Source organism: Pseudopodoces humilis, chromosome 2, assembly GCF_049639895.1.
Source record: "Pseudopodoces humilis isolate 2021_Gansu_Grassland_sample_001 chromosome 2, ASM4963989v1, whole genome shotgun sequence".
Lineage (NCBI taxonomy): Eukaryota > Metazoa > Chordata > Aves > Passeriformes > Paridae > Pseudopodoces > Pseudopodoces humilis.
The window spans coordinates 12,722,164-12,748,464 of NC_142201.1; the positions used below are offsets into that span (position 1 = coordinate 12,722,164).

General features: G+C 38.6%; 1 protein-coding gene across 2 annotated transcripts in view; it reads right to left on the reverse strand.

The window, feature by feature from the left end:
* POLA1 (DNA polymerase alpha 1, catalytic subunit) overlaps window positions 1-26,301 on the reverse strand; it is a 185,232-nt gene that overhangs the window by 130,005 nt on the left and 28,926 nt on the right. For both annotated transcript variants that reach the window (XM_088051878.1, XM_088051877.1), the window contains exons 24-26: window positions 26,171-26,295; window positions 24,287-24,436; window positions 23,937-24,059 (exon numbers count right to left, since the gene is read on the reverse strand). In XM_088051878.1, the coding sequence (XP_087908004.1) occupies window positions 23,937-24,059; window positions 24,287-24,436; window positions 26,171-26,295 (398 nt within the window). The remainder of the gene's footprint in view (window positions 1-23,936; window positions 24,060-24,286; window positions 24,437-26,170; window positions 26,296-26,301) is intronic.

Here is a 26,301-nt window from a genome sequence, read left to right on the forward strand (position 1 = left end):
GACTAAGGAAACAGACAAATGTATTTAACCTTTTGGCATGACCCTCTAGGAATCCAATCCAAATACTGACTTTTAGCCACATAACAGATTAAAATAGTAGAGTTTTGCCATTCGTTCAATCCACATAAATCGCATAAAAAGATACTGCTCAACAGGAATACATTTCTATTCTAATGATGGAAAAACCTTAATTACAAATGCAACTTAAGCATGCTACCTCCATAAATCCATTACTACAAGAGAGGCATGCTGATTATTTTTTAAGTCTTTAATTTGTCATTTAGACCTACTGTTATCTCATTTTGTAAAGTATTCAAAATACATTTGCACAAAACTAGATTTCTAAAACATTAACAATGTTTATAAATGTCTCACTTATTTCCCTACAATTTGACAAGATTGATTTCGTGCTACATACTCCAACTCAATCAATCTTCGACTTTAGAAATTTTCATTTAAATTCTTCATCCCACAAATTCTGTTAAAAGAAAGAACATCACAACCTAAAGGTTTTGTTTAATCTAAAAACATAGCTAATAAGCTTTCCTACTACTTATTACAGGAGTTTGAATTGTTAATAAAAAACTCAGCTTTCACTCATATGCCAAGGAAACCTTCTTTCAAAGCTCTCTCTTGCTCTCACTTTTCAGTTTAAGTAGAAGGCACCAGCACTGATTAACATTATTGTCACACCAGTCATTCAATATCCTCATTAGAATTATATCTGAAATGAGACCTGCAGGGCCCTGAGTTTTAGTGCCAACATGATAATCCAACCACAAGTACTGGTGGACAGTGGCTTGATTTCATCCACTGCTATTACAGATACAAATGTTGCTAAGCTCCTTTTTAATGCCCTTAGATAACTACAGGTGCCTAAAATAACAAACAAACAAACAAGCCAATCCCCAAAACAGAAGCAAAGATAGGGATATGCTGTAGGAATAAAATTCCCTGTAAGAATTTGCTGGTATTTTAAGGCCTGGTTTGAATTAGGAAAAAAAAAATAGACTTCATCACAAAACCACAGGCTGGCTGAGGTTGGAAGGGGCCTCTGAGGTCATCTGGTCCAGCTCCCCAGTTCAGATGGGGCCACTTAGAGCAGGACTGTCCAGGGCCATATCCAGACACCTTTGTGTATCTCCAGTGATGGAGACACCACACATTCTCTGGGCGAGCTGTGACAGGCCTCATAGTAAAAATCACACAAAAACACCAAACAAATAAACACACACAAATACATCTATTATTAAAATGACACAAGCACCATGAAAAAGAGGCCATACTTATTCCGTTGAGGGGGCTGAAGAATATTGAGTGCTCTTTAAAAAAAAAGATAAAAAAATCAGGAATACTGAACTTCTTACATATTAAAAAACACATTAATTCTTCTGGGTTAAAAAAAAAACATACCTGCTCACCAGCCTCCAGGACACTGAAGAGATATTGCTGCTTTCTGAAATATGTAACACTAATTTTGGTAAGTCTTGATAAGCTGTGAAACAAGAGACTTTAAAGCATTTTCCCAGGAAACATATGCGAAAGGTGGCTGGGAAGAGACGCCTGTTCCCCTCTCCAGGTCACGTTCTCTTCTGAGACACAGTACCCCAGAGGTACCTTATTTTTACGAACTTGGACTTCTATTTTGATCCTATGTATACATACAATTATAGGAAGACATTTAATATTCAAAGTCAAAAACCTCAAGAATATCAATTTGACTGAGATTAATGAAAATCTTACCCTAAAATATGATCTAGAATGTACTTCACTGCATCCTTCTCAGGCTTATAACCTTATGATATCAGCATCTACCATCTTAAAAGGCTGACATGCACCTTGACAGTTCTCTCCTTGCCCATCACTGTATAGTTGTTCAGACTAATTCCATTTAATTATAATGGATCAACTGTCCCATTCACCTGAACTGCTAGGATTTTTTTGCTGTTTAAGTTCTGCCTTTTAATGAGCACTTGCTCTCCTACAATCCATCACATAAGAAACTGTCAAAAAGCTGAAATATGGCAAATTCAAAGTATTTGAATATTTATTTGATTAAAGTATAGAAGATTATCCTTATTTGGTTAAAGTACAGAAGATTATCCAGTAGAAGAGAAAGGTAATTAACATCTAATTTCAAAGCTTTTCAAAGGAGCCTCATCCCAACCACAGTAAGAGATCTACACTAAAGAAGTTTCTCATTTTCATTCAAAAAGGCACACCTGGCAGACCAACAGTAACCATAGGAAAGAGAAAACAGAAGACAAAGAGGCATTCAGATCAAGCAAAAAAACATGTTCCCCACTTTCTTCCACATGTGCTTGCAGTCCTATCATCAACTAAGTAACATCTGACTAAATGAGGTACACTCACCCTTACAGAGAGAGGTAATTTAACAGGTTAGGAAGAGGAGAAAAGATATTTAAATTACCTGGAAGCTGAGAAATAAAAACAACTTACAAAGTCTGTATCATACAGACTTTTCGAGTGATTCTGAAAATGGTTTGCCGACACTGCTGGTGGTTGAATTTTCAAACTTTAAAACAAAATCATTGTGCAGGTAATTTTTAAACAATGGCAAAGCAAAATCTCCAGGCTAAGCTGGTGATTTACAATGGACCAGTCTTTCACCAGGTTACAAAATTCTCAACACTGACACAATGCCATGTGCAGTTGAGACTTTCTTTTACAGATACAGACTATCTGTAAAAGATATTACCTACACTGAGAGAACATCTGCTGTCTCTGATACTAAACATTTTAATTTCCATATACTTCAAGCACCCTTTTCTCCTAAGGCTTTCCACCATGCTGCAGAAGATACCATGAACAAAAGAAGAGGGCAGGGGGAAAAAAAGACCAAATACTTCTACAGGATCTTCCAAGGACATGACAAGTTTTTCAAGTATCTTTGTAATAAAGAGAAACAGTCCATATATTAGAAGAAAATACCAAAAAATTGTTACCAATACAGAAATTCTATATGATTAGAACAGAAAAAATATTGGCTAGTAATGAGTCTTAAAAAACTGGGTAAACTAACATGGACTGAACATCAGTTTGAGGCTTGTGTCAGCCTACTGCAACAGCAATGATCCAGGAAAAACAGCAAAGTCTTTACTTGTCTTATCAAAGGATGACATTTCACAAAAGCCACCTCTGATCTCAACTGTAAGCAATATTTGAGGGGCTTATGATGCAGATCTTCCATACTAATGCTTCCCTATAGGGAATACAGAGACAGCTAAATCCAAGAAACACACATGTCCCATGAATCTTCCCAGTGAAGACCTGGAGAGAGGAGGTTGCATTTTAAGATAAGCTGTCCCTTACCTCTCCCCCCGACCAAAATAACAGATGTATCTTGGAGCAGAAGCAGCTCCACAAAAATAGTCCAATTGCTGCTCCTGCTGTGGAGACAGGAATTTACGATGGGCTGCGGGAAGTACCCCACTGGCCTTAACTCTGAAACACCAGTGAGGGCTGCACCGCGAAGGACCTGCACACTGTGAGGGACTGCCAGGCATACCATAAAGCAAGAACACCAAATTACAATCTTAATCTTGCTTCCAAAGTCCTGTATTTTTAGCCCTCAGCATAGATGGTTCTTTCCCACACAGAAAGCATTAGGTGTCAAAAAGTTCATAGACTTGGCTCACTGATTGATTCCCAGTCTGATTTGTAAGGCTAATTAAGACATGGCCAAACTGTGTCCATATCTTACTTAACATTGGTGTTCAAGCAAGTATCACACAATCTGATTAAAATTGACTAAAATGTCTTACTTCAGTAATCACTTAGACAGAATGAATTTTACATTAGCAGGATCAAGCACACGTCAGGCCTCAGTGGAAATGAAAAGGGCTTATAGTAATAGGATTTATAAATCCACCACATTAGGTTAATGGCTAAATGATTTACATGTAACTTTTCCCCCTCCTCCTCACCCTTCAACTCACACACAAAAAAAAATTCCTATATTTGGCACTTTTAACGACAAGTGTCAAGGCAAAAACAGACGTTCTTTTTAATTAGCTGAAAATTAAAAGCCACAAGTGATCCTTCATTAACTCTTTCACTGCAGAACTAATGAATTAGATTTTTATAAAGCCAGAATTCTTGAAGACCCTAATGAACCTTTTCAAACAACCACAAGTTATCTACATGCGCATAATGAGCCTCAAATGGTTTGAGCCAATAAATATGCAACTGATAAAGTGAGATCCTTATTCCTTATAAAATTGTCAGTAATGGGAGTTCTTCATGTGACTATTTTCAATTGCAGAGAAGACTCTAAAAGCCCTTGCTCTTTCTCAGCCAGTAATTCAATCCAACAGTCAGCAGCAGTTACTAATGACACTGGAATATAGATGGCTTAAAGCCAACCCTCCCTCTTCGCAAGTGTTGGAATGTCCTACACCATGTGGTAAACCAGGTGCTTTGTTTTGTTCTTTTGGCAGCTGAAGCTTTCATTTTCTGGAAATTTGAAAACAAAGTCATTCAGCTGAGCCCCTGTAGCAGCAGTCACTTGCATCTGCTTCATGCATTGGATTACAAGCATGGAATAAATTCATCAGCAAATCCTACCTGTCCCCCCAACTCTCTCAAAAGCTAATACTAGGTCAGGTGGGAAAAGTGAAAGCTCAAGTTAAATGCATACCACCCTTTTTTTCAGTGAAATTAATTAAAATTTTTCAGTTAACAAGGTCAACATTTCTCAATGATACAGTGCTTTGCATTTTCAGGTCACAGTAGAGACATTAATAACTGAATCCAACAAAAGGATTAAGGTTAGCTGCCAAGACCATATGTTTTAACATAATTTATCAAGCATCTACCTATTGTCACCAAGCACAATTACATTATCACCACCCCACTTTCCTCACATGGCATTAGGAGGACTGGCAGCCAGTGGAGCAGCATCCCTCCTCCTCCTTTATAGCCCAGGTTAGGAGCACAGTGTCCTCTCCACACCCAGGGTAGCAAAAAGCCTGGGTTTATGGATATCAGTCTGCTTCTTTTGGGAAATCACTGAAGCTGGTTTTGTTCCAAACAAGGACTGCGTTAGATGAAAGCACCTCAGAAGGAAGCTGCCTGTTTTCCAGCCCTGGCCTGGTGGCACGACAATAGCAGCAGCAGAGCCTGTCCCTGGTCCTCTCCTCTCCCTTGGCCGTCTGGGTATCAGGTTCACATTCTTTCCCCACAAACACTTGTCCCGTGTCACACAAAAGAGTGACCAACAAACCTGATACAGGGCCGTTAAATTCGGACAGCAAGGCACCACACAATGACCTTTAGAAGAACGATATTAACAGGTGGCTGGTGTCTAATACAAATAATTATATTACACTTTAGCAGCATGGACCAAAGTGGAAACACATTGTCTTGTCATCAGCAATTGAATAAGCCAAAGTAATATTACAAGAATACCCTTTTATCACTCCTCTTTTACCTCCCCAACTACAGAGAACATCTTCTGTGGCAGAGCATGGTCGATGAGCTCCCAACTATGTCATGAGGTATTTCATATGAAAATTTCACCAGGGTGTCTGACATTTCCCTCTCTAAGCAAAAGAGGAACATCCCTGCCAGCCTCTGGAGAATCACAAGTAAATTCAATCACTGTTTATGAATTCACCTTGTGTTTCCTCTTGGAAGCAGTTCACCAGAAACACATTCCTCCTTCAATTAAAAAGAAGCTGATAAAAGAAGCTCAGCAAAGTCCTTCAAAACCCGTAAGAGAAACCAGCACAAGCGATCAAATTAATTGCCCTTGCTCACTAATTAGTTTTCCGACATCAATCATCTCAAGTTAGAGACAGTTTTCATCAACCTTTAACCCTGAGACCAGTCACTGTTTTGACAGGACGGGCAGCTGTGGCAAACAGCCGCCACATTTTGGGACAGACGGTGATTTCTGACCACATCTTCGGCCAGACTGCAGGGCGCAGAGGGGCCCTCGGCACGACCCCGCGGGCCTGGCAGGGCTCACAGAGCCCAGCACATGCCACTGGCAGCCCGGGCTGCAGCCGGGCCAAGCACCAGATCACTTTCCTGTCAGCTGCGACATGGCCGACACTTAAGCTGCTTAAAGGCTTCTCATTCTTTGCTTTAGAAAGGGGAGGGCAGGTTCAAGGACACTCCAGCCTGTCTAGAGTAGAGTAGGGAGAAAGCTAGGAAATCACACCTCAAAACAACAGGGTAAGTGGTAACATACAACTCAAACATCTACACAGAGATGGATGGGAAGTACTTGGAGATGTAACAAAAAACTGCCTACAGAGAAATACGTTGAAGAAAGACACTACTTAAACTTACACGTAGTGGCACAAGTCACCTTAGCTCCTACAGCAACAAACCACAAGCAGTGCATGCATTAGGGAGCTGCCAGCAAACTACTCAGGTGGGCTGAAAGCAGTGCAGGGAAGGAGAAATGGAGCACTGGCACAGAACATGCAGACTACTACATGTGGCCAGAGCATCCTGACAGATCCAGAACAACATCCCTCCCCTGTCTCCCTCACAGGGAAAACCAGGTGCTTGCTCCCCCTGGAGAAATAGGCCCTTCCATTTGGTCTAGTCAGAACACAAGCCAGAGTCTGGGCAGCAAATCCCATTTTCGTCTCTGAGAAAAGTTTGGAACAGTCAGGTGGGTGCTGCTGGCTGGCACCTGCACCATCCTGGTGGTCAGCAGCACCCTTTTCTCCCCTCCTCACCTACCCCAAACACCTCACTACAGGGCAAACAGGTGGGAGAGTTGACTTTTACTCAACAGGTTTGGTAATGTAGCTCCAGGCTCCCACCTTTATCCATAACTAACAAAGTATTCAACTTGAAAGCCTTAGAAATGTGAGCAGTGGTTATGGCAAATTTGGGAAGTGACAAGAAACATAAAACATGGATGTTTTGGCAGTGGAGACACTTTGGGGAGGAGAGGAGGGAAGAAGAGAGAGACATTAAAAAACAGAATTTACAAGGAAGACAAGTCAGCAAGAGACAAAATCCACTTGTACAATGTACCTCCAGTGTTTTTATACACATGTAGAAACACGTAAGCCCGGCACCAAAGATCTTTTCTCCATCACAAAAAAATCCCACCCTAAAAAGAGTCATAGAATGGCTTGGGTTGGAAGGCACCTTGGAGATCATTTACATCCAACCACAAGTGTCATATAGTGTCCAGAATGCCATAGGGGCATGACTAAATTACACTATAACAATATGCTTACAATATACATACAGATCAATGCAGCATTTCAAGAGTTACTTCTTGGTATCTTTAAGGTGAAAGAAAAGGAGGAAAGAGGAAAACTAAATTAGAACAACTTATTTTTTAGTATTAAATATGTGCTACTTGGGTAAGAGGGCCCTTTCTTTTCTTTTTTTCTGAGCCATGCTCGAGCAATGTATAATTGGCCTGGTATAATCCACCCAGGCTCTTCTTAGTTTCTAACTACTTGGGACCTTCTTAAGGGCTGAGTCACAGGTATTAGCAATGCTTTGTTGCACCTCAGGAAATGTCTCTGACCACCCACTACATCCAGAGTTGATGCATTGGGACAACATAGTCTTAGTCATGGCACAGCATTCCGCCACAAGTGTCAAAGGGTCCCCTTCTTGCAATTCACATTCTTCACCAGGGCATATCTGCTATCCAAAAAACCTTGGACCAATAACAATTCCATTAGCAAAAGCCCTCAAGTCTCCAATGTATACTTCAAAAACGTTCCCCAGCTAGTACAAGAAATTTCATCTGAACAGGCTCCAGTCCAACCTCCCTTCTGGTCCCAACCTCCTATTTCACTCAAAAGCCTTAAAAACTGGCAACTTGCAGTAAGCATTAAAACACTAAAAGCTGCAAGAATTACTAATATAAAGATACTTGTTTACTACACTACGAATTTTTTTAATTAAAAATTCTATTTTCTCTCATAAAAAATTCATGGCACAAGGTACTACCCAGAAACCAGAAAACATAAAAGCACACAGTTTATTAGCACATTCAGAGGTGAATTATAGCAGAGGTAATTTGATCCCTCCTAAGCACAAGTATGATCTGAGGAAATAGACAAACTGATTATCAGAGTTAGAACTATAAAATAAACAGTAAACATTTCAAGATTGAACTAAGACAAGGGAAACATTGCTTTTTCCTTGCAAATCCTTTACACAGTTGTACACTACAGCAAGGAGAACTCAAGATATCAGATCATGCACACATGGGTAGGAATTACCTGAAATCTTTCATAAACATTTAGTACATAAACAAAGAAACCCCCTGCATTAAACAAGGAAAATAATGAAAGGTCCAAATTAATTATTGAATACTAGTTTTTAAGCACAAATATTTTTATGCTATGCCAAATGAATAATACACAGTTCCTCTCTTGCCAACCACACATGACTTGCAGTGTATCAGTTATAACTGATTAGAATTACCTTTATGAAAGGCATCCAATTCATTAAAATTGGATACAAAAAATGTCACATAAATGACAATATTTCAGTGTGGCAGAAAACTGCAATGATTCCTTACTGACTTTCCTCCATCACACATGGGCCATAAAATTTAACTCAATAGATTCTACTTCAAGCTTGTAACTTCAGGTTGAGTAACAACATATTTTTTAAAAGCAAGGCATGGGACCTCGATTTAACACAAATTATAGGAAATTCACCTCCATGCAACTCCTTTGCCATGAAGTTAAAAGCTGAAACATGGTTCATTTATGCTGCCAACTCTGAATCTGCACCAACAAATACAAGCTGATTATACAAGAGGATTTGTACCACAGTGAGGAGGAAAGAGAAGGAAGAGGTGCACTTGACTCCAAACTGATTCACACACGTTTGGGACATCAGACAATTACAGAATTTTATTCTTGGTTCCTCTGACTGGCAGTGGTCTCCGTCACAGCAGGAAGCCCAAAAAACACAACTGCTTCAAGACTTTATAGAGCAAAACTGAAGCAGCTTGTAGACTTCTGCATAGCAGAATGTCTACTAAGAAATCCAGCCCAGCCCCATAAAATATACATCATATAATCCTACTCATGAGGATGGATATCTTGCTATTTTTCAAATAAGGTGAAGTTGGGTAATCTTGGTTTTTAGTTTGGTTCTTTTTCAGCTTCACTGGCCATGACAGACAATTTGAGATAGATACTTGTTCCTCATTGAGCCTCATTTCAGGGCACTTCTCACTACTGCCTTAAAAATAATTTGCGCTTCAAAGCAAACTCCTGGGGAAAAATGTATTTTGTTGGCTCAGAGCAGTATTGTCACGATGGCTGCTCGATTATTCCCTTGAGGCAGACAGACTAAGTAGGAGGCTTAATCATTATTCAAGCAGATGGGTTATTAGACACATGACACCAACAATTTTAGTAGATTCAAACACAGAAACTTGGTTTCAAGGCTAAAATACCAAAATTAATCCAATCCTGAGGAGCCCTCTATGTTATCAAATAGGGACACTTAAAAGATACCTTTAAAATCATCACATCTACAGTGCAATGATTTAACAAAGTATTCTTATTTTTCCTTCCTTACAGAAAAAAGTTAAACAAATAAAACAGCCACTTAGGTTTCCCTGTATCTTCACAGGTTGCACATAAATGAAGTTGCAATGCCCTGTACTTCCACATTTGTAAGTTCTTGCCTGAAAAGTAATAGTTGTGTGAAAGTCACAAGGATTGTTATTGCTTCACTCTTCATCTGTTATTTTCTGGGAAACTACAATCTCCTAAAAGAGAGAATTAAATGTCATAATTGTAAATACGAAAGAATAGAACAAAAAAAATCCCTAAAAGGTAGGTTTAACACCTTAGTTTAAAATACCCAAAATGAATTCCTGTCTCCAGGACTATTCCTACAAAGCTGATCCAATGTATATGCATCAGTGTTTAAAGTCATTATAGTATGTCTCCACATACTCAAGATTGTGACCTGCAAACTGATACTGCTCAAAAAAGGCAAAATCACTGCAGCTACAAAAAAAATCATCCACTGTAAAAGTCCACAGATATTTCCAATAAAACAATACTAACTAGTCTACCATTCAAAGTAATTATCCACCATTATCACTTGAAACACCAGGACATCTTTAAAATTCACACAAGGCATGTCTGTTCACACTCCTGCAAAACTTCTCGATCCCTAAGTAAATAAGTGACAGAAAATCAGGGAGATGTAGTGGTTATCCCTTTTTATTCCTGGAAACAGTAGTTTCCTGGAATGGAATAAATACCTGACCTGCTGTGTGTAGTTGCTGAAAGATAGTCCTAAATAAAGATTTGCATGCTGGCTGTAAAGAGGACTTAGAATAGTATCAGAACTCAGATTGAGACCCTTAAAATCTGAAGATTCAGATGAACCTTGTCCTGAAGACATTTTTGAGAGTAACCAACAAAAGGTGCACACTGGCACTGTTCAGTCATCCTACTCCACAGTTTCACTTCTGTACTTTTTCATTTTTCCACTCAGGAAAGTCATCTGCATTTGTAATTAATTTCTGATATAAACTCTACCATCTTAAATATGTGCTTAGCAATTAAATTGTTATTAATTAATAATGTGTTACTTACTAGGTAATATTATTCCGCTCAATTTATTATTTCTTCTATGCGATGTTTGTAGGCTGATATAACCCATATTATATTACACCAGTGGCACACAATGCATTAACAGCTTAAAAGTGAAATTCCTACAGGGTCTAAAAATTCCCATTACTCTAAATTTTCCATTTTAACAAAATCACAACTTGTGTTCAAAAGAAGAAAAGTTTAATCAATGTGTATGCTAGGTATTCAGTCTATTCTAGGAAAATGAGAGATGACCTTCGCTCCAGTAGCAACTGGCTTACACTGTCCAGCTATGCATACAAAGGCATTCTGTGTTTGCTTTGATGGCCTGCACATGCCAGGGGTTGATGTCATTGATAGACTGACATTGCTGTGTTCTCACACAAAAACTTTATTAGCATAACAGAAGATCTGAAAGTGTGCTATCCCACTTTCTAAATATCTTCCCCATCTGCTGCTGGGTGACATACACAGATCTCCTTCCCTTGCCTATTTGCTGGAACACTGCAGAACTCCACAGGAAGGGTCTGGTCGCATCTGTCTTGGGAGCAAGGCTATTGTTTGTGAGATAATTACTCTGTCCTTGTTGACTTGCAGCAATAATTGAGAACAAAATCACCCAATAAGCCAAGTTACCTAGTAATATAGCACATTATAACAGCAATGATTGCATATAAACTTTGAACCCCCTTTAGTGCCAATTAATTTCAAGAGCATTAGCACCAACAGTAAACGAATACGAAGCAGTTTAACTAATTAAAGCTTACTATGTAATAGGCTTGTAGTTTCAATTATCATTTTTCATGTTAGTCATCTGAAACTGTAATGATATGTACCAGCTGGAAAACATGTGCCTAGTCCCACAGCAACAGGTAAATGGAGCAGTTTTTGAAACTATGTCATGCACTTTCCTAGGAAAAGTGCTAACTAAGCCTTATCAACAGAGACAAACAGCAGATGGCAACAAATGTGCCAAGAGACATTTCATCCTCCAGGAAGAGTTTAACACAAGGCATCAGCAAAAAAGGAGCAGGGTTGGAAGCACAACTCCCAAAGATCTTACCCAGCTGCTCTCTTCTGTAGAAAAAAAGAATGAAGAAAAAACACCCCAAACACAAAATCAAAACCCAAACCTAGTTAGGCAGTGATTCTCACCCTAATGTATAGACTTCATGTGTAATCCATCTACATTTCTTTCTCAGAAAGTCCAGTATCAGGTGCAGCTCAGCAAAACACCTGAAAGCCCTCTTCCCCACGAGAAGCTTCCTTCTCAGCTCCCAGCAAATAAAAATTTGCTTAATCCTGACATTGACTCTCAAGTTTGGCTTAGAAAGATCAATAAATTTTTGCTATTTTAATTGTAGGTACAGAAGAGGGCTAATTATCCAATCTTTTTTCAATTCTTGCACACTTTTGGACTCAATGCATGGAATCATGACTTCAAACTTCATGAAGTTGTTTGTCCTTTAGTGTGATGCAGAATTTCCCTTTACCAGTTCTGAGCATACAGTGTTTCCAGGTTATTTTTGTGACTTGAAGACCCATAGCTGTCTTCTCTATATAACTTTATTCTTGGCATTTAACTTCTTGACACACTGACTGAACTAAGAACTGAGGTAAAAGTAATTTTCATGTTTTCATGTTCACATTTTATCTTTGAGACACTGCAGTTACCAGAGAAGCTGATTTTTTGACAATTAATCTTTTTTTTAACTATCCCATCAACACTTCCACATCCCCCTTTGTTACATCCCTACCCCCAAGCAAGCACACACCAAGAAGCACATTCAAGTACTGGTTTGGGAAGGAAACATGGAAAAGAGGAAAGAGAAAAACAGAAATTATAACAGAAAGAAAACAAACTACTTGCCATATAAGAAAATCTATCCGCAACTCATGCTACTTTCTTTCTCCAGACACTAAGGATAGCCAACTTAATATTTAAAGACAGATCCCATTTCATTTCAAGAGCAGTTAAAAGCAGAACATGTAAAAGAGTTTTTTTCAATATGCATATGCATAATGGCTAGGGTTTTCCCAAATTCCATCTCTCCCAATGTTCATTCTAACAGGTCAGAACCTCAAAGAGCATCAAGTCTTCCTTCTAGGGAACAAGTATAGCTGGTCTCTTTATGGTGGATAACTGTAGTACTAAAACAACTTGCTGGCCATGACATAAATACCAAAAATTAAAGACAACACCCACTAACTCTACATTATGCAAAGCATTCAAAAAGTTTGTTGGGTTTTTTTTTAAAGTTAAGAAAAACTGAGTCATAACAAACCCATTAACAATGCCTGCTTCCAACACTACCTGTCCAAAGAGATTAAATGATGAAAGGAACATCTTGTCTATATAACACTGCAAAACACCCCTTTGTGCTCAAGGGCTACACAGCAAGTCTGTGACGGTCTATGTACAACACAAACTATTAATAAACTACTAACCACAGTTCCTCTCAGAGAGAGCGGCTGACAGACAGTCACAGAACAGACCTTCCTTAAGTTAAGATGGAAAAGGCCAGGGACAAATACTAAGTCAGTACTGATACTTGATAATTGTGATAATCTACTACCACACATGCCTGACATGCTCTTCAAAGCAAAGAGGAGTTGCTTGGCTTAGCAGGGAGGCTATCCCCTATTATGCAAACCAGCTGAGCCAAAAGCTATGCAGAGCTGTATGGAATAACAGAAGGATCATTTCTGGAATAGTCAAATGAATGCCACTTCATACTGCTTTACCATCAGATCTCCTCTGGAAGATCTATTTCTTTTTCCATGTTAAGGAAAAAAAAATCAAAAGGGGAGAAAAGAAAAGCAAGAGCTATGTGGGGAAGGAAATAGCTGACTTTAAATATGCTAATAGAATAAACATCAGACAACAAAAATTTACTCCTAGAGTGAAAATTAATAAAAAGGAAATTGGGACAGCTGCGCAGTCCAAAATTGGCACTGATTTTCAGAGAAGGAATAAGATCCCTCTAACTCTTACTAAATGGCTCAGGAATCCCTGGCAAAAAATCAAACAGTTTCTTAAAAAAAATTGCTGTAATTTAACACAGTATTTATAACAGACCAAAGTGACACAAGCTTACACTCCAGGCTGAAAATTGAGACAGGCAAACAAAAGCCACAGTTAATTAATCTTTCCTTGGTCACCATGTCCAAAGCCCATCCTTCTGAAGAAAATCCAGAGCTACACATATATGAAAGAAGAGAAACTTTTGTAATTATTTTCTTCAAGTTCAAGATCTCCCACCAAAATATGGGATGATAAAGATCAGCACACTGAAGGAGGGTGAGAGGGAAGGTTATTTTCATTTGAATGGAACAAAAAAAAAATGTGGTTATCTTCCACAGAAGCCTAAAAGCAATTGAATCATTATAAATCCCACTAGATTACTATAAAATGCAACTATCTCTGGGCCACAGAATAAACTATTTTAATTAAGAACTTACTAGGAATTAAAATAAAAGCATCAGCCCTGCACCCCACCTGGCCTCAATTCCAAATATTCTAAGACCAGCTGAAGAGCTAGCATGCAAATTGGGAGGAAAATTTCATGTGTGTCAGCTTTTTCTTAAATTTTTTAGAATCAGTGGGAAGTTTCTCACTGTAGGAGTATCACAGCTAATTCAATTTATACATATACATATGTTAGCATAATACACTTTTTAAAAGTGGCAGCTTTCATAATCTACCCTTGATTCAGCAAGACATTTTTATTCCAGGATGAAGTGTTTCAGTTCCCTAAATTCAGCCCAATCTTGTTACAAGTCAGAAGTATTGTTCTGTGATTTACATAAAAGCATTTCCACTGAACTAAGCAGCAACTGACAGATTGGGTAAATGGGTTCCAGATAACATTTAAATAGCTGTGCTAATTACACCACACAGAGATAGGAACATGATCCCTTACTCAAATCCTCAGAGTAACCATCCAGAACACTGAAGGGGGAAAAAAAACTAATAGTGCAAGTCATAAGACAGCATGTAAAGGAATTTAAAAAAACCCAAACATTCTGCATAAAGGAGGTAATCTCAATTAATTAGATGCCATAATGATCTTCTCACAATCTGTTAGAAGAGAGTAGTAGTTAATAACTCCACAGATTTCCTTCAATGCTTTCACCAGGAAGGAATAGCAGTTTCTAAGTCATTAATGCTCTGTCATCCTGGACCACTGCCAAGAATGCAGAACTTCAGGACACCTGTCAATTAACTCATTCCTACTGAAGGCAGGCTCATCTTCCAAATCTATTAAAAATCAGTGATCACAAAAAGCAGTCAGATCAAAACACTGCAAAATTAAAACTAGGACAACAGTCTTCAACAACAACAACAAAATTCATCAAGAGGTGTGTCTCTGCTGAAGGGACTATATACCTTGCAGAAGATGAACTACATGATGTAACAGACCTTTTTCCGTCCCTAACATTTGTGGCACACAGTCATACACACAAAAATGACTGGCCACCTGATGGACAATTGTGTGCAAGAGTTAGATCTGAAGCTTTTCTCTAATCAAAGCTTTCTGCAGGGGTTCTCAGTCTAAGCACAGGCTTTTCATTGATTTTCCTTTATCCCCAGGATGAACTACTTCTAACTCTTGAGTTGAAAAATATGAAGCTATGCATTGAACCAAAAAACCCAGGTATGATACATATTAAAACATCAAGGCAGAGGCGCAATTACAGTTTAAAGAAACCAAAAGATTTCTGAGCAAATACAAAAATGGTATTTACATTCAAAGTTCAAAGATGATAGTGAGTTCTGAGGGAGATGGGGAGGCAAGGGAAGAAATTAAGGCAGTCACATGAAAACCAGAACATCAGCTGTCATTGATTTAAATCTGGTTTGTTCAAAAATCAAAGGGTACGACCAAGGAAGTTCTAGATTCAACATAAAATTCCAAGTAAATAAATTTCAAGTAAAATTCCAACCAGAACAAAACAAACCAGAACAAAACAAACCACATACGCTCCAGCACACAACTAAGACGTTCATATGGTTTTACATCAGTCTTCTACTTGCTAATTCCAAATTCCTGCACAAAGCTTGTGACAGATCAATATTCCAGAAAAAAATAAAAGCATCAAGGAAGAAAACTGAAGTTCACACTGAAAACACTTTTTGCACTGAAGTCAGGCAAAACAGGAAAGAAATTTTTAGTGTGCAAAGTGTAGTCTTGCCTAATCAAATGGCAACGCACACAGAACAAGTTAGAGAACCAAACAAGTCAGAAGGGCAAAGCAGCCCAAGTATAGAGCCTTTAGTTTAGAATGGCTGTCCTTGTCCCTGGCAACTGTTCAGCAGATTCACTTTCCTTGGATTAAAACAAACAAACAAACAAAACACAAACAAACAAACAAAAAAAGGTGTTTGTACTGCAAGGTCTCCTCTATGCTTACCCAGTCATTTCAGGAAATATGACCCTGAACTTCATCAAAGCAGATTATTACATTGCCCTACTTTCTGGTAACTTCCAATAGTTCAAACATTGGAATTTCTTCTCTGTTTCATGAAGTAGGCAAATAATTTGAAAGAAAGCATTAATGCTTTTTGCCTTTCTTATATTTTTTTTTAAACCAAGGCTTATCAATCATCAGAATCCAAATTTTGCCAGTTTCTCCAGTCTCTTGTAACTACCAAGACTAGCACAAGCTCACAGAGAAGTGGCTGTCAGGTACTAAACCCTGCAGTAGGGTTCAAATAATGTCCCATCATTCCATGTTTTTGATGAGCACTGCTTGATAACCAAATCATTTCAGTGACACAAGTGGGAACCACTTCCCACCCCCAACAAACTAAAGAACTATTTCTTGGTCTTTCTAAAGGCTGCCAGTTAAAACATGGAAACAGAGAAGGATTAACAGTAAAGGTAAAGGGAAATGGGTATTTTAATTTTTATTTTTTTTTAACTAATCCAGGTGTTGGAATAGGATTTTATGGAGCAACTACTCCTAGTGGTTCAAATTAGCAAAAATGAGTATCAAATTGTAAAGCAGATATCAACATACATAATTTAATCCTTCTCTCTGAAACATTACCTGTATGTGATAAAAGGCATAGTCTGAAGCTAAAGACATCACAAACACCAGCAACATCTTCTGCATTACATCATGTACAACTGCTGGAATGAAAGCCAACAAAGTAAGCATAATGCTAGTGTCCCACAGTCACTGATCAAGCTCTAAAATTTGGGGGATTTATTTCACCCAGCTTTGACACTGCTGTCTTTCTACTACAAAGGGAGTCAGAACAATTAACCTTAGGCTGTATGCCTGACTTACAACCTTCTTTGCTTATGGTAAGAGATCAGGTATGCCCCAGCTTGTTAAACTACACCTACTTCTCCAGAGTCCTTTGTTCCAACCAGAATTCTTGATGCTGCCCACCAAGATCTCCTATATCCTTATAAGGTATTGTACCTGCAGCAGCAGAGACAGTCCATCTTTCACAGATAAATAAAGGTCTTAAACTCTTTCATCTGTCTCATAAGTATATTTCGGTGCTGAAAATAGCATAAGCTGTTCATGCTTATCTTCTAAATTAAGCCAATGAATCTTGGCACAGGCCCAGTGAAAGGACGTAACATGCAAGAGACCACACAAACTAATCTGTACAATAAAACCTGCATTCAAAGTATTCAAACATTATTTTTTTAGCCCTGAAACCAAAACAGCTTGGAAGGAACAAGTATCACTGCTGACATATCTTCATTCTTCCAGTTTTCTTCCCTTCAAGCGACAAGTTTCATCGGCTGGATCTTGCTGACCTTGGTGATAAATCTCAGTGAGAATTAAAGGAACTTTTAAAGTGATGGTTATAAACCAACTTTGGTTTGAAGGGATTTCTGGACGTCATTTAACCCAACCTCTGGCCCCAGACAGGGCTAGGCCTGCCTGGTGCAAGGCTGTGCCTCTCTGGCAAGAGTCTGGCTTCTTCTAGACATCCCCCTTTAGGTTGTTGAAGACCAGTTAATTCCATCCTTGAAAAGTTTTTTCCAGAGTAAAGGAACCCCAGCTTTCAGTCTCTTCCTATATGTCAAAGTAGGATCATGACCATCCTGAAACCACTACCGGAAAGGAACAGACCTAGTAGGCTCAAAAGAGTATTAATCGAAGAGGAAAAAGAACAGATCATTTCAACTGTGGATGAAACTAAAAGCTCCTAATAGAATTTGTGGTGAAAAAATCAGCTTTCACACAGTGGGCAAGATTCCCAGGAAATATAGGAAAATTTCTGATGATGAGATCAAGGTGTCATATCTTTGAAGGACAGTATGAATATTTATTTTAAGTCTCGTGGGAGACAGACACTTCAGTTAGACTGTTTTTCTACCCTCTTAGGAATAGTGCTTGAAAATGAAAATTATTTTTAACTCCTGTTTGAAGTATCTTTTATTTCAAAAACTTTATTACCATCTAGGTATCCAAGCCCAGGGTTTCTAGAACAAGCCAACATCCAATTTAAGATAAATGCATGACACAAATGAGTGAGGCAATAAGATACTAAAGAGCAACTATTGTGGAAGTCTCAAAACCCCAAGTATTTTTTGACAAGCTACTAAAGAACTAAGAAAATTCATACTGCAAAGATATGTAGTGCTAACAAATACAGAGCCTGGAGAAAAATATTAGAGCATCAGTTAGCATTTGTATTCGTTTAACCTTAACATGGGGGACTGAAAAAGAAATGTGTTTGAAGACAGAACCAAGGCAGTTTACAAATGGTGGTGTGATGCTGCTGAAGCTCTCAACCTTCACACTGAAGCACCCTTGCTACTGTGGCTCCCTTTAAGAAGGCATCTCTATGAGGGAACCAAGAAGGATCTCTGTTAATCCCCACAATATTCTAGACAAGTTGAAAAAATTTCTTCACTAATTCTGAAGCTGAAGCATGGCAGACTTTGGAGGGTGCAGGATTCAAGTGCATTCCCCAATACTTTATTGAATACCTGAGAGTCTTTCCTGTTACCATGGGATATATTGAGACATTTCTAGCTCTCCTAATCTTGAGGTGTCAGCTCTCTACCCAACACATACAGCTTCTAAGAGGGGACATCCTGTTCCAGCTCAGATACAGAGAATGTTCCAGAGATCCTGCTCTTCCCAGTACTCTGGTTCTCAGTTTCACCACAATTCTGGGTGAGGAATATCTTGTTGTTACCTAGTCAGTCAGGTTAAGATATAAGGCAATAAAAATCTGTGTCTTTTAGAAGGATGGGAAAAAATTACAATATAGGAAACCATAGTAAAAAAATCAAAAGTACAGAAGAAAGAAAGCAACAACCAAAGAAAACCTCCATGTGTTATCATATTAACAGTAACCCCACAGTTTCACAGTCAGGTATGACCTGAAAAATGGCTGGTCATGTCTGACCCCTTACGTCTCACACTGGGCCTGCCCCCACTTTCCAACCTCCTCCTTTCCACCAGCTCTCAGAGCATGCAGTGAGTCACTGAGCCATTGATCCAACTGAAATCAATTTGGTTTTCCTCTGGAGTTAGTTTTCAACTTGGATCACCAGGCTGATCTAACTCACCATGGGGCCATGCAATTGCTATAACCCATCACAGAAATCAGCAGTCAGGAAGTGAGAGGCACCACACCTCCTGTAATAGCACAAAAAAAAAAAAAAAAAAAAAAAGTCTCTCTATTCATCTGACTTGCTGTACAATCAATCTGAATCTGATCAATCTTCCTAAACATTTCTTGGTGAATACCCATTATATAAAAGCTTTCTGTTCAGAGCAGGAAAAAAACCACCACATCATCCAAAATAAAATAAAGTCAAATAAAATATGTTTTTTCCTTTCTCATTAATTTCCTCCTCACCCAAAATATTCTGGCCATTCTTCTTAATTTAAATGTTTCATTTCCTCTCCTTGGAGATGCTAAAGTCTGTATTAGACCAGATGTCATCTCCTGCACTTGACTACCAATATTTCAACAAATGTGAAGATGCTCCACAATTTTTCTGCTACTTGGTACTCAGTTCACATTTCCAGATTGTATGCAGCTTCTCCTTGTCTACTCTTAACTTGTTTTGGATATCAGCATGCAGAGTAACACACATAGCTTTTTCACAGGCTCACAGTTGCACACACAATGCTAAACTTAACAACAGCGGCAAATGATTTAACCCCAACAGTTCCCATTTTGGGACAATGCAGCAATTTAGCACTATTTCTCCCAAGATTTTGAGTTGCCATTCTTATATTTAAAAGCAATTAGAAACTCTTTGCCTAGCCTTTTGTCATCAAGTTCCGTGTCTTCCAAAATTGTTATATTGATATTGCACTCCCTGTTTAAATATAGATGGCATGCTGATAACAAGACATTAGGAGGCTGCTTTCCCTCTTCTAGCAATCCTCTTTCTCCCACAGTACAATATGGAAGAAACCAGGAGTCTGTCAATTGCCCCATTCACGTGACAACTCTTGCAGGCTGTATAACCAATGCTTTAGGTGCAATCAAGAGAAAGCAGCTGATGATCGTTTTCCCTGGATGAACAAGACTTTAAAAAAAAAAGAAATGCCTGGATTTCTTTACAGATCATAATTACAGTAGACAGCCATTAACCTGCTTACCTGCCCTTAATTTTTTTTAAATAAGCTCATCTTTCTCCACTTCATTTTTCTCCTCCCTCATCCATTCTTCTCCCAGACTGCAGCAATAACATGCTTTTATTCTTTCCTTTTGACTGTCGGGGCCTTAAACTAATTATTAATTGAGAATATATCTAAAGGATCTGAATGAGAAAGTTGGAATTAACCCAATTGCCTCTTTCCCCCTTTTATTTTGCATATTTGAACACTAGGTCTACCTGTCAGCACTATTGAAAACAGCAAATGTGGCGTTTTCCTTTCAAAGGCAAGTTGCTTGGGCAAAAATATGCAACAGAAAAAAACAACATGGAAAAAAAGCAAGTACCTGGAAAAGGCCTCAGCTTTGAGTGAAAGCCATTAGCAAGCAAGCTGTCTACAGTTTAAAATTCTCTCAACAACTTTGCTGTCCTGTAGGAAAATCCTGCAGCAAACGGCATCCTGCATTTAGGAAACCAGACAACTGACACTTCATCAAAAGGCTTGTCCTTTAGAGAGGCTAGAACGGCATGACCTGACACTGCCTGCTGGTGCAGAGCTGGCTGGTTGTACAGCTCCAACTCATCTTGTTTCCAGTTGTTAAGTTACATTAAAGGACAGCTAAAAATATATTAAATATTTTCCTATTACTTTTCCATGCAAGCAACTGCTATAGTTACAACAAGAGTAATGTCCAGGCAAAGGCTGACTAACATGGGGAGTGGAGGGGAAAGTCCAGGAATCCCTCTAACCCATGCCCAATCAATGGCTGGCAAATGCAGATTTTTTGCTGAATTGAGGCATTTCTTACAGTCAAAAGATAAAAATATTTACACTTGCCAAAATGGGCAAACAAATCTGAGCTATAGTTTTTACTCACTTCCACCCCAAATTCTTGCCTTTTTTTTCTTTTAAAACACATCAGAATTTAGCAGTCTGCCTGTGACACCTAAATTCTGACAAATTCACACTGGTACGCCCCTGTTAAAGATTACCCACAAATGAAAAACAAGGAAGACCCGTTCGAAAAACCCGATAATCAACGTTGAAACACTTTTGACACAAATGAGTGCTAATTGATTAAGGATCTCCAGGTCTCTATCGCCATCTAGCGAACACTGCCCGCCATTATCACACTGTCCTCTCGAACGCAGCCTCTGAGTGACGACAGGATAAACTCTGCTGGATCCAGCCTGCCCATGGCCAGGGATGCAGGGCTTTGCTACATTTCTAATCCCTGGCTGAAGGAAAAAGAAAATCAAGCACAGTCCCTCTAGTACCTCTCTACAGCTGACCGAGGAGAATTGAGCTTTTATGGATCACACCGTCACAGAACCGTAGAATGGACCCTAAGGATCATCTACTTCAATCTTCTGGCTTTTTAAAAATGGCCTTTCCACACCATATTTAATACTTCTGCCATCAAAACTAAGTGAACATGTCAGGTTCTACTAATATAGTCACATACAAGTTTTTATAATGGCAATGTGTAATTACAAGTATTTTTAGTCACCATAAGGAGCCCAATGGCAGCTCCACTGCTTTTACTGCACCGGCATCTCCAAACCACAGAGAGAAGTCAAGTCCAGGAGACGTGGTACTCAGCACTTGGCATCAGGTGCTTCCATCTTCCCACAGCTTCAGTGGAAAGGTTGTCAACCACACAGTTGAAAAGCATCAATTTACAGGACTCATCAAAACTCACTCTCAGCTACATTAAAACTTAATGCTAGGATGAGCTTTAACAACTTCAACATGAAATACATATTTCCCATTTTCAATTATTCTGCTAAGACTTACGACTGAACTGTAATTGTGTTAGTGAAAATATTAAGTTCAGTTTTCATCCCACACACTATTTTTCCCACTTAGACTTGTACAAGCCTACCTGCATTTACTCAGGTGCCCTTGACAACAGTAAAAAAAACAAAAAGGCATTAATTGCTGATCATCAGAAAAGGCCATTTAAATTTAGACCATAAATTTTCCATAATAGTTACTTTTGAATTAACCTTTTCCCATAGAGAACCTAAACCTCCAGATACTTAACATTCACTTCTTTTATATTAGAACTGAGAGGTGAGAAGAAACCTATGAATAGAAAGACTAATATAAAAATTTAAATTTAATTTTTAATTAAATTTAATTTTAACTTTAAAGATGAGATATTTCAATTTAAAAAAAAAAACAAAAAAACAAACCCAACAACAACCGAAAACTAAGGCATCTTTGTGTCATCTTCTGTGGCAAAAACTCAAATGTGTGCAAAGGTTCAGCAGAAGCCAGCACAGGTCCAGCACCACCAGAATTTAAGAGGTAAGAAATCCTGCCCAACCAAAGATCAACTATGTAAGAGAAACCATCTCTTAACTCCCTAGCACATTCTGTAGCACCTATTAGGATGTCCCCATTTCACCATCTCTCTAGAACATAAAGCAGAAACACCAGAATTACACATAGTTATCTCATAACTGATACATTACAGACAAATGAGAATAAACTCTATGTGCAAACAAAAAGTATTTCCCAATCTTAACAGAGGCCAAAAGCTTAAGTATCCACAGAATACCAGGTTTGTGGCAGGTGGTCCATATGACATATGGAGATTGTTAAAAAAAAAAAAAGTTCATTACTTTTAAAATACCACTAGAAAATATAAAGCTATGATAATCATCTGCTTTGCATACCAACCTCATAGACAACATGAGCTTGAATCTTACATCAACAAACACAATACCTTGTTAAAGGAAATACTAACTTCTGGATTCACATGGCTCCATGGCCCATTTGCAGTTACCAAACTGGGAAATTATTTCTGAGTTAAACAGATGTGTAAGGTTAAACACAACTGCTTACATAAATTGGGAAGACGGCAAATGTGGGTTTCTCTCTAAAGAGCTGTTTAGATAGGAAGATAATTAAAAACAAGGATGTGTTGCCAGAAATAAAACACCCCCATGCAATTGAGATGGGAATTGTGAAGTGGGTGTCCCCTCACATGACAGGGAGGATGATCCAGTTAACAGGGATGTGACCTCATCCCTCTCCCTGATCAACCAAAAGGCTGACCAGCCATCCTGACACAACTGTTCCTGGCACCTCTGCAGACTCCTGCTTGGTATTCTCTTTTATAAAGAACTAATATCAAACATCATTATGTTTTAAGACAATAAATATATACCAGTGGTATGTTTTGGATCATTAAAGATTATTTTTCCCACAGGGACAAAACCGACGTGGTCTGTACTGAGCTAACATCCTAATCAATAGCAGGAGTAGTTTTGCCTATGTAGTGCAACTCCTAAAATAAAATTTGAGGCTAATGAGAAACCTTATTTTAAGGAACAAACAGTTTCCAAAAATAAGCCCTGATATATAATCCATTGCCTCCATGATTAATTAGCCCTATCACAAACTTCAGGGTTTTAGGAAGTCATATCAAGCCACAGGACAGTCTGGCTACAAGCAAGCTCACCCAGAGCTGAAGTATACCACCAAAATAAAGACAAACCCACCAAGCAGAACTGGAAATTCATGGAAAATGTGAAAGCAGCCTTGATTTTTTGTTGTTGTTGTTGCTGTCACCACAATCTGGCCCATTCAAACCTAACAGTTTCACAATACAAGAAAGATAAACTAAAGAGTTCTGAAACCAAAAGTAGGTTCAAGAACAAAACCATTCTTGTATTCACTGAAAAAAAAGCAGGTGGCTTAAATTCAGCCTTTTTACATGTGTGTATACCCTGTATAAAGACTTACCTCTCTCCCTTTATGTGTCACCAAAGCAGCCAAAGGCTTGGCATAGAATCTGCTGTAGGAAAATCCCAGGCAGCCATACATGCTGTTAGCAGTGAGTTTCAAAGCTTTCTGTCTGATATCATACTGAAAAGAAACACAACCAGAAAAATGATCCAACCACAGCCATCAGGGAACAGAACTTAATGCTCACAATTACATTCACAGCTTTTTTATACAGTCTGCAGCAGTGATGGGCTACAAATAAAGCACATTACAATCACTGCTCACTACTAATCATCCCTATTCTACAAGGCTGATCAGGGCACTTAAGGGGAAAGGGGGAAAAATCAACGGAGTTCTATAAAACACACCTGTAAATAGAGGTCAGGATTTAAATCTGGCTGTTTCATTAACTGCTTAACTTGGCGTCTTCTCTCCACCAGCTTCCTGATTTCTTTAGGCAAAATTCCCATTTCCAGAGATGGGTCTGGAAGCTCTGGAATTTCTTCCTCTTCTTCAACCTGTGAAGTGATCATCGCTGCTTATCATTTTATTGCTTGAAGATTAGATTTTAATGCATTAAGTGGAAAGCATGGGGGGGGAAAAACCAAAACCATACAGGTTGTGCTAATGCCTGTAGAGCACACAAAGCAGTTTGGAACAAGCATGAGAGGTTTTTTTTGCAGTGTTTAACTGTATTACTTTGCCCCTGGTGGGAGACAGGACCTAAGACTGTTTCACTGTTGGAGAAACACAAGGAAGGCATGGACCAGTAGCAAGAGGGTCTTTTTTTTTTATCAGTCTGTGTGTTATATATTTAGGTACATACATACATAGATAAATAACACACATTCTCACTCTTAGGTATATATAGATAACTCATAAAAAATTAAAAAAAGTACACACACAGCAATTCTTTCTGTGCTGAAAAATCCACCCCTTTTTTATCATCACATACTTTTGGTGCTCAGACCTGTCAAAAGGAGCATGTGCTCTGTGGAACTGATACTTTGAATGATACAAGTGACAAAAGTGAAAGGGAGCACAGCAGTGGAACAAAAACTTCACCCCAAGCAACTCTTGATTATAGCAAAATAGCAGAAAGGACACCTTCTCAGCATGACTGAAGAAATGGTTGATCAGCAAAAATGGAAAGGTATTTCAAGCACAAGGAAAGTGACAGATGTGTACAAAGGAAGAGCAATACAGACACGGTGAGGTTGGAAAGCTTAGTAACGCAGTCTGAGGAGAACTGTAACAAGAAATTACACCAAAGCCTGATTAAACATCATACAGCAAGAGAAATCAAAATTAGCTGCTTCAGATTGAAGCACACTTCAGAAAGCAGGGAAAATCCAAAGACTGCTTGAAGGAACTTACTGACAGCTTCACATACTTGTCTCCTCATTTCTGCTACTTTGTTCATATTTCAGTTGCTACAGGACCAACTAATTTCAACCTGTGAGCTGATGCCAGTTAAGAATAAAAGCCTCTGGTTTATTAACCTTTAGACCTGACCAGCTCAATGCTTCAGTTTACAGCACAGCTCCACTAACAAGTGTTTTCAGCATAGCTGAGGAAGTGAGATTCTCCAGTCATGGATAAGCCAGAGCCAACACAGCTGCTTATAAAACAGCACGTCCAACTGTACCTTCAGGTTTTTCAGTTGTGTTTAATATAGTTTGAACAGTATGAGTTTTTGTGAAGCTGGTGCCACAGCTCACACAGTCACAACATCACCCTCCCAAGTCACACACATAACTTCCTGATGTCTAATAAGGCTTGAGATCATAATCATATTCTTTCCTGTAGAAAGCATGAGACTTTTGCCTGCCTCCATCAGGTATAGTTGCATGAATTCTGTAGCAACTTAACTTCAGGAAGCCTCTAACAAGCTAAGATGAAACTAGTAAAGGGGCTCAGAAATTGCTAGGGAAGACATGTGGCTGAAAAGGGTCACAGAGCCTCAGTAAAAATCTTGTTTCATGAGGATACCAAGATTAGATGGGAGACAACTTACCAAGATTCTGTAAGAGTATTGCAGAAAGGAAGGTGACAGACACAAAATATTCAAAAAAGTCCCAACCCACAAATTAATATGATGTATCTTTAAACAAGAATCACTATTTATGGGTGAAAGGGGACCAAAAAAAAAAAAAACAGTGAAAAAGAACAGTTTCTTAAGGAACTGATTGCTAGAAAACACTCTGAAGTTAAGACAGTGTAATTTAAGCCACAAGTTAAAGCATGCAAACCTCTGCCCTTTTCTGTGCTTCTGATGACAGTCGCTGCACAGTGGTAAAGCAGATGTTGAACTCCTGAATAATCGATGGGTATAAGCTGTTGAAGTCGAGAAGCAAAATAAACTTGTCATAAAAACCTAAAA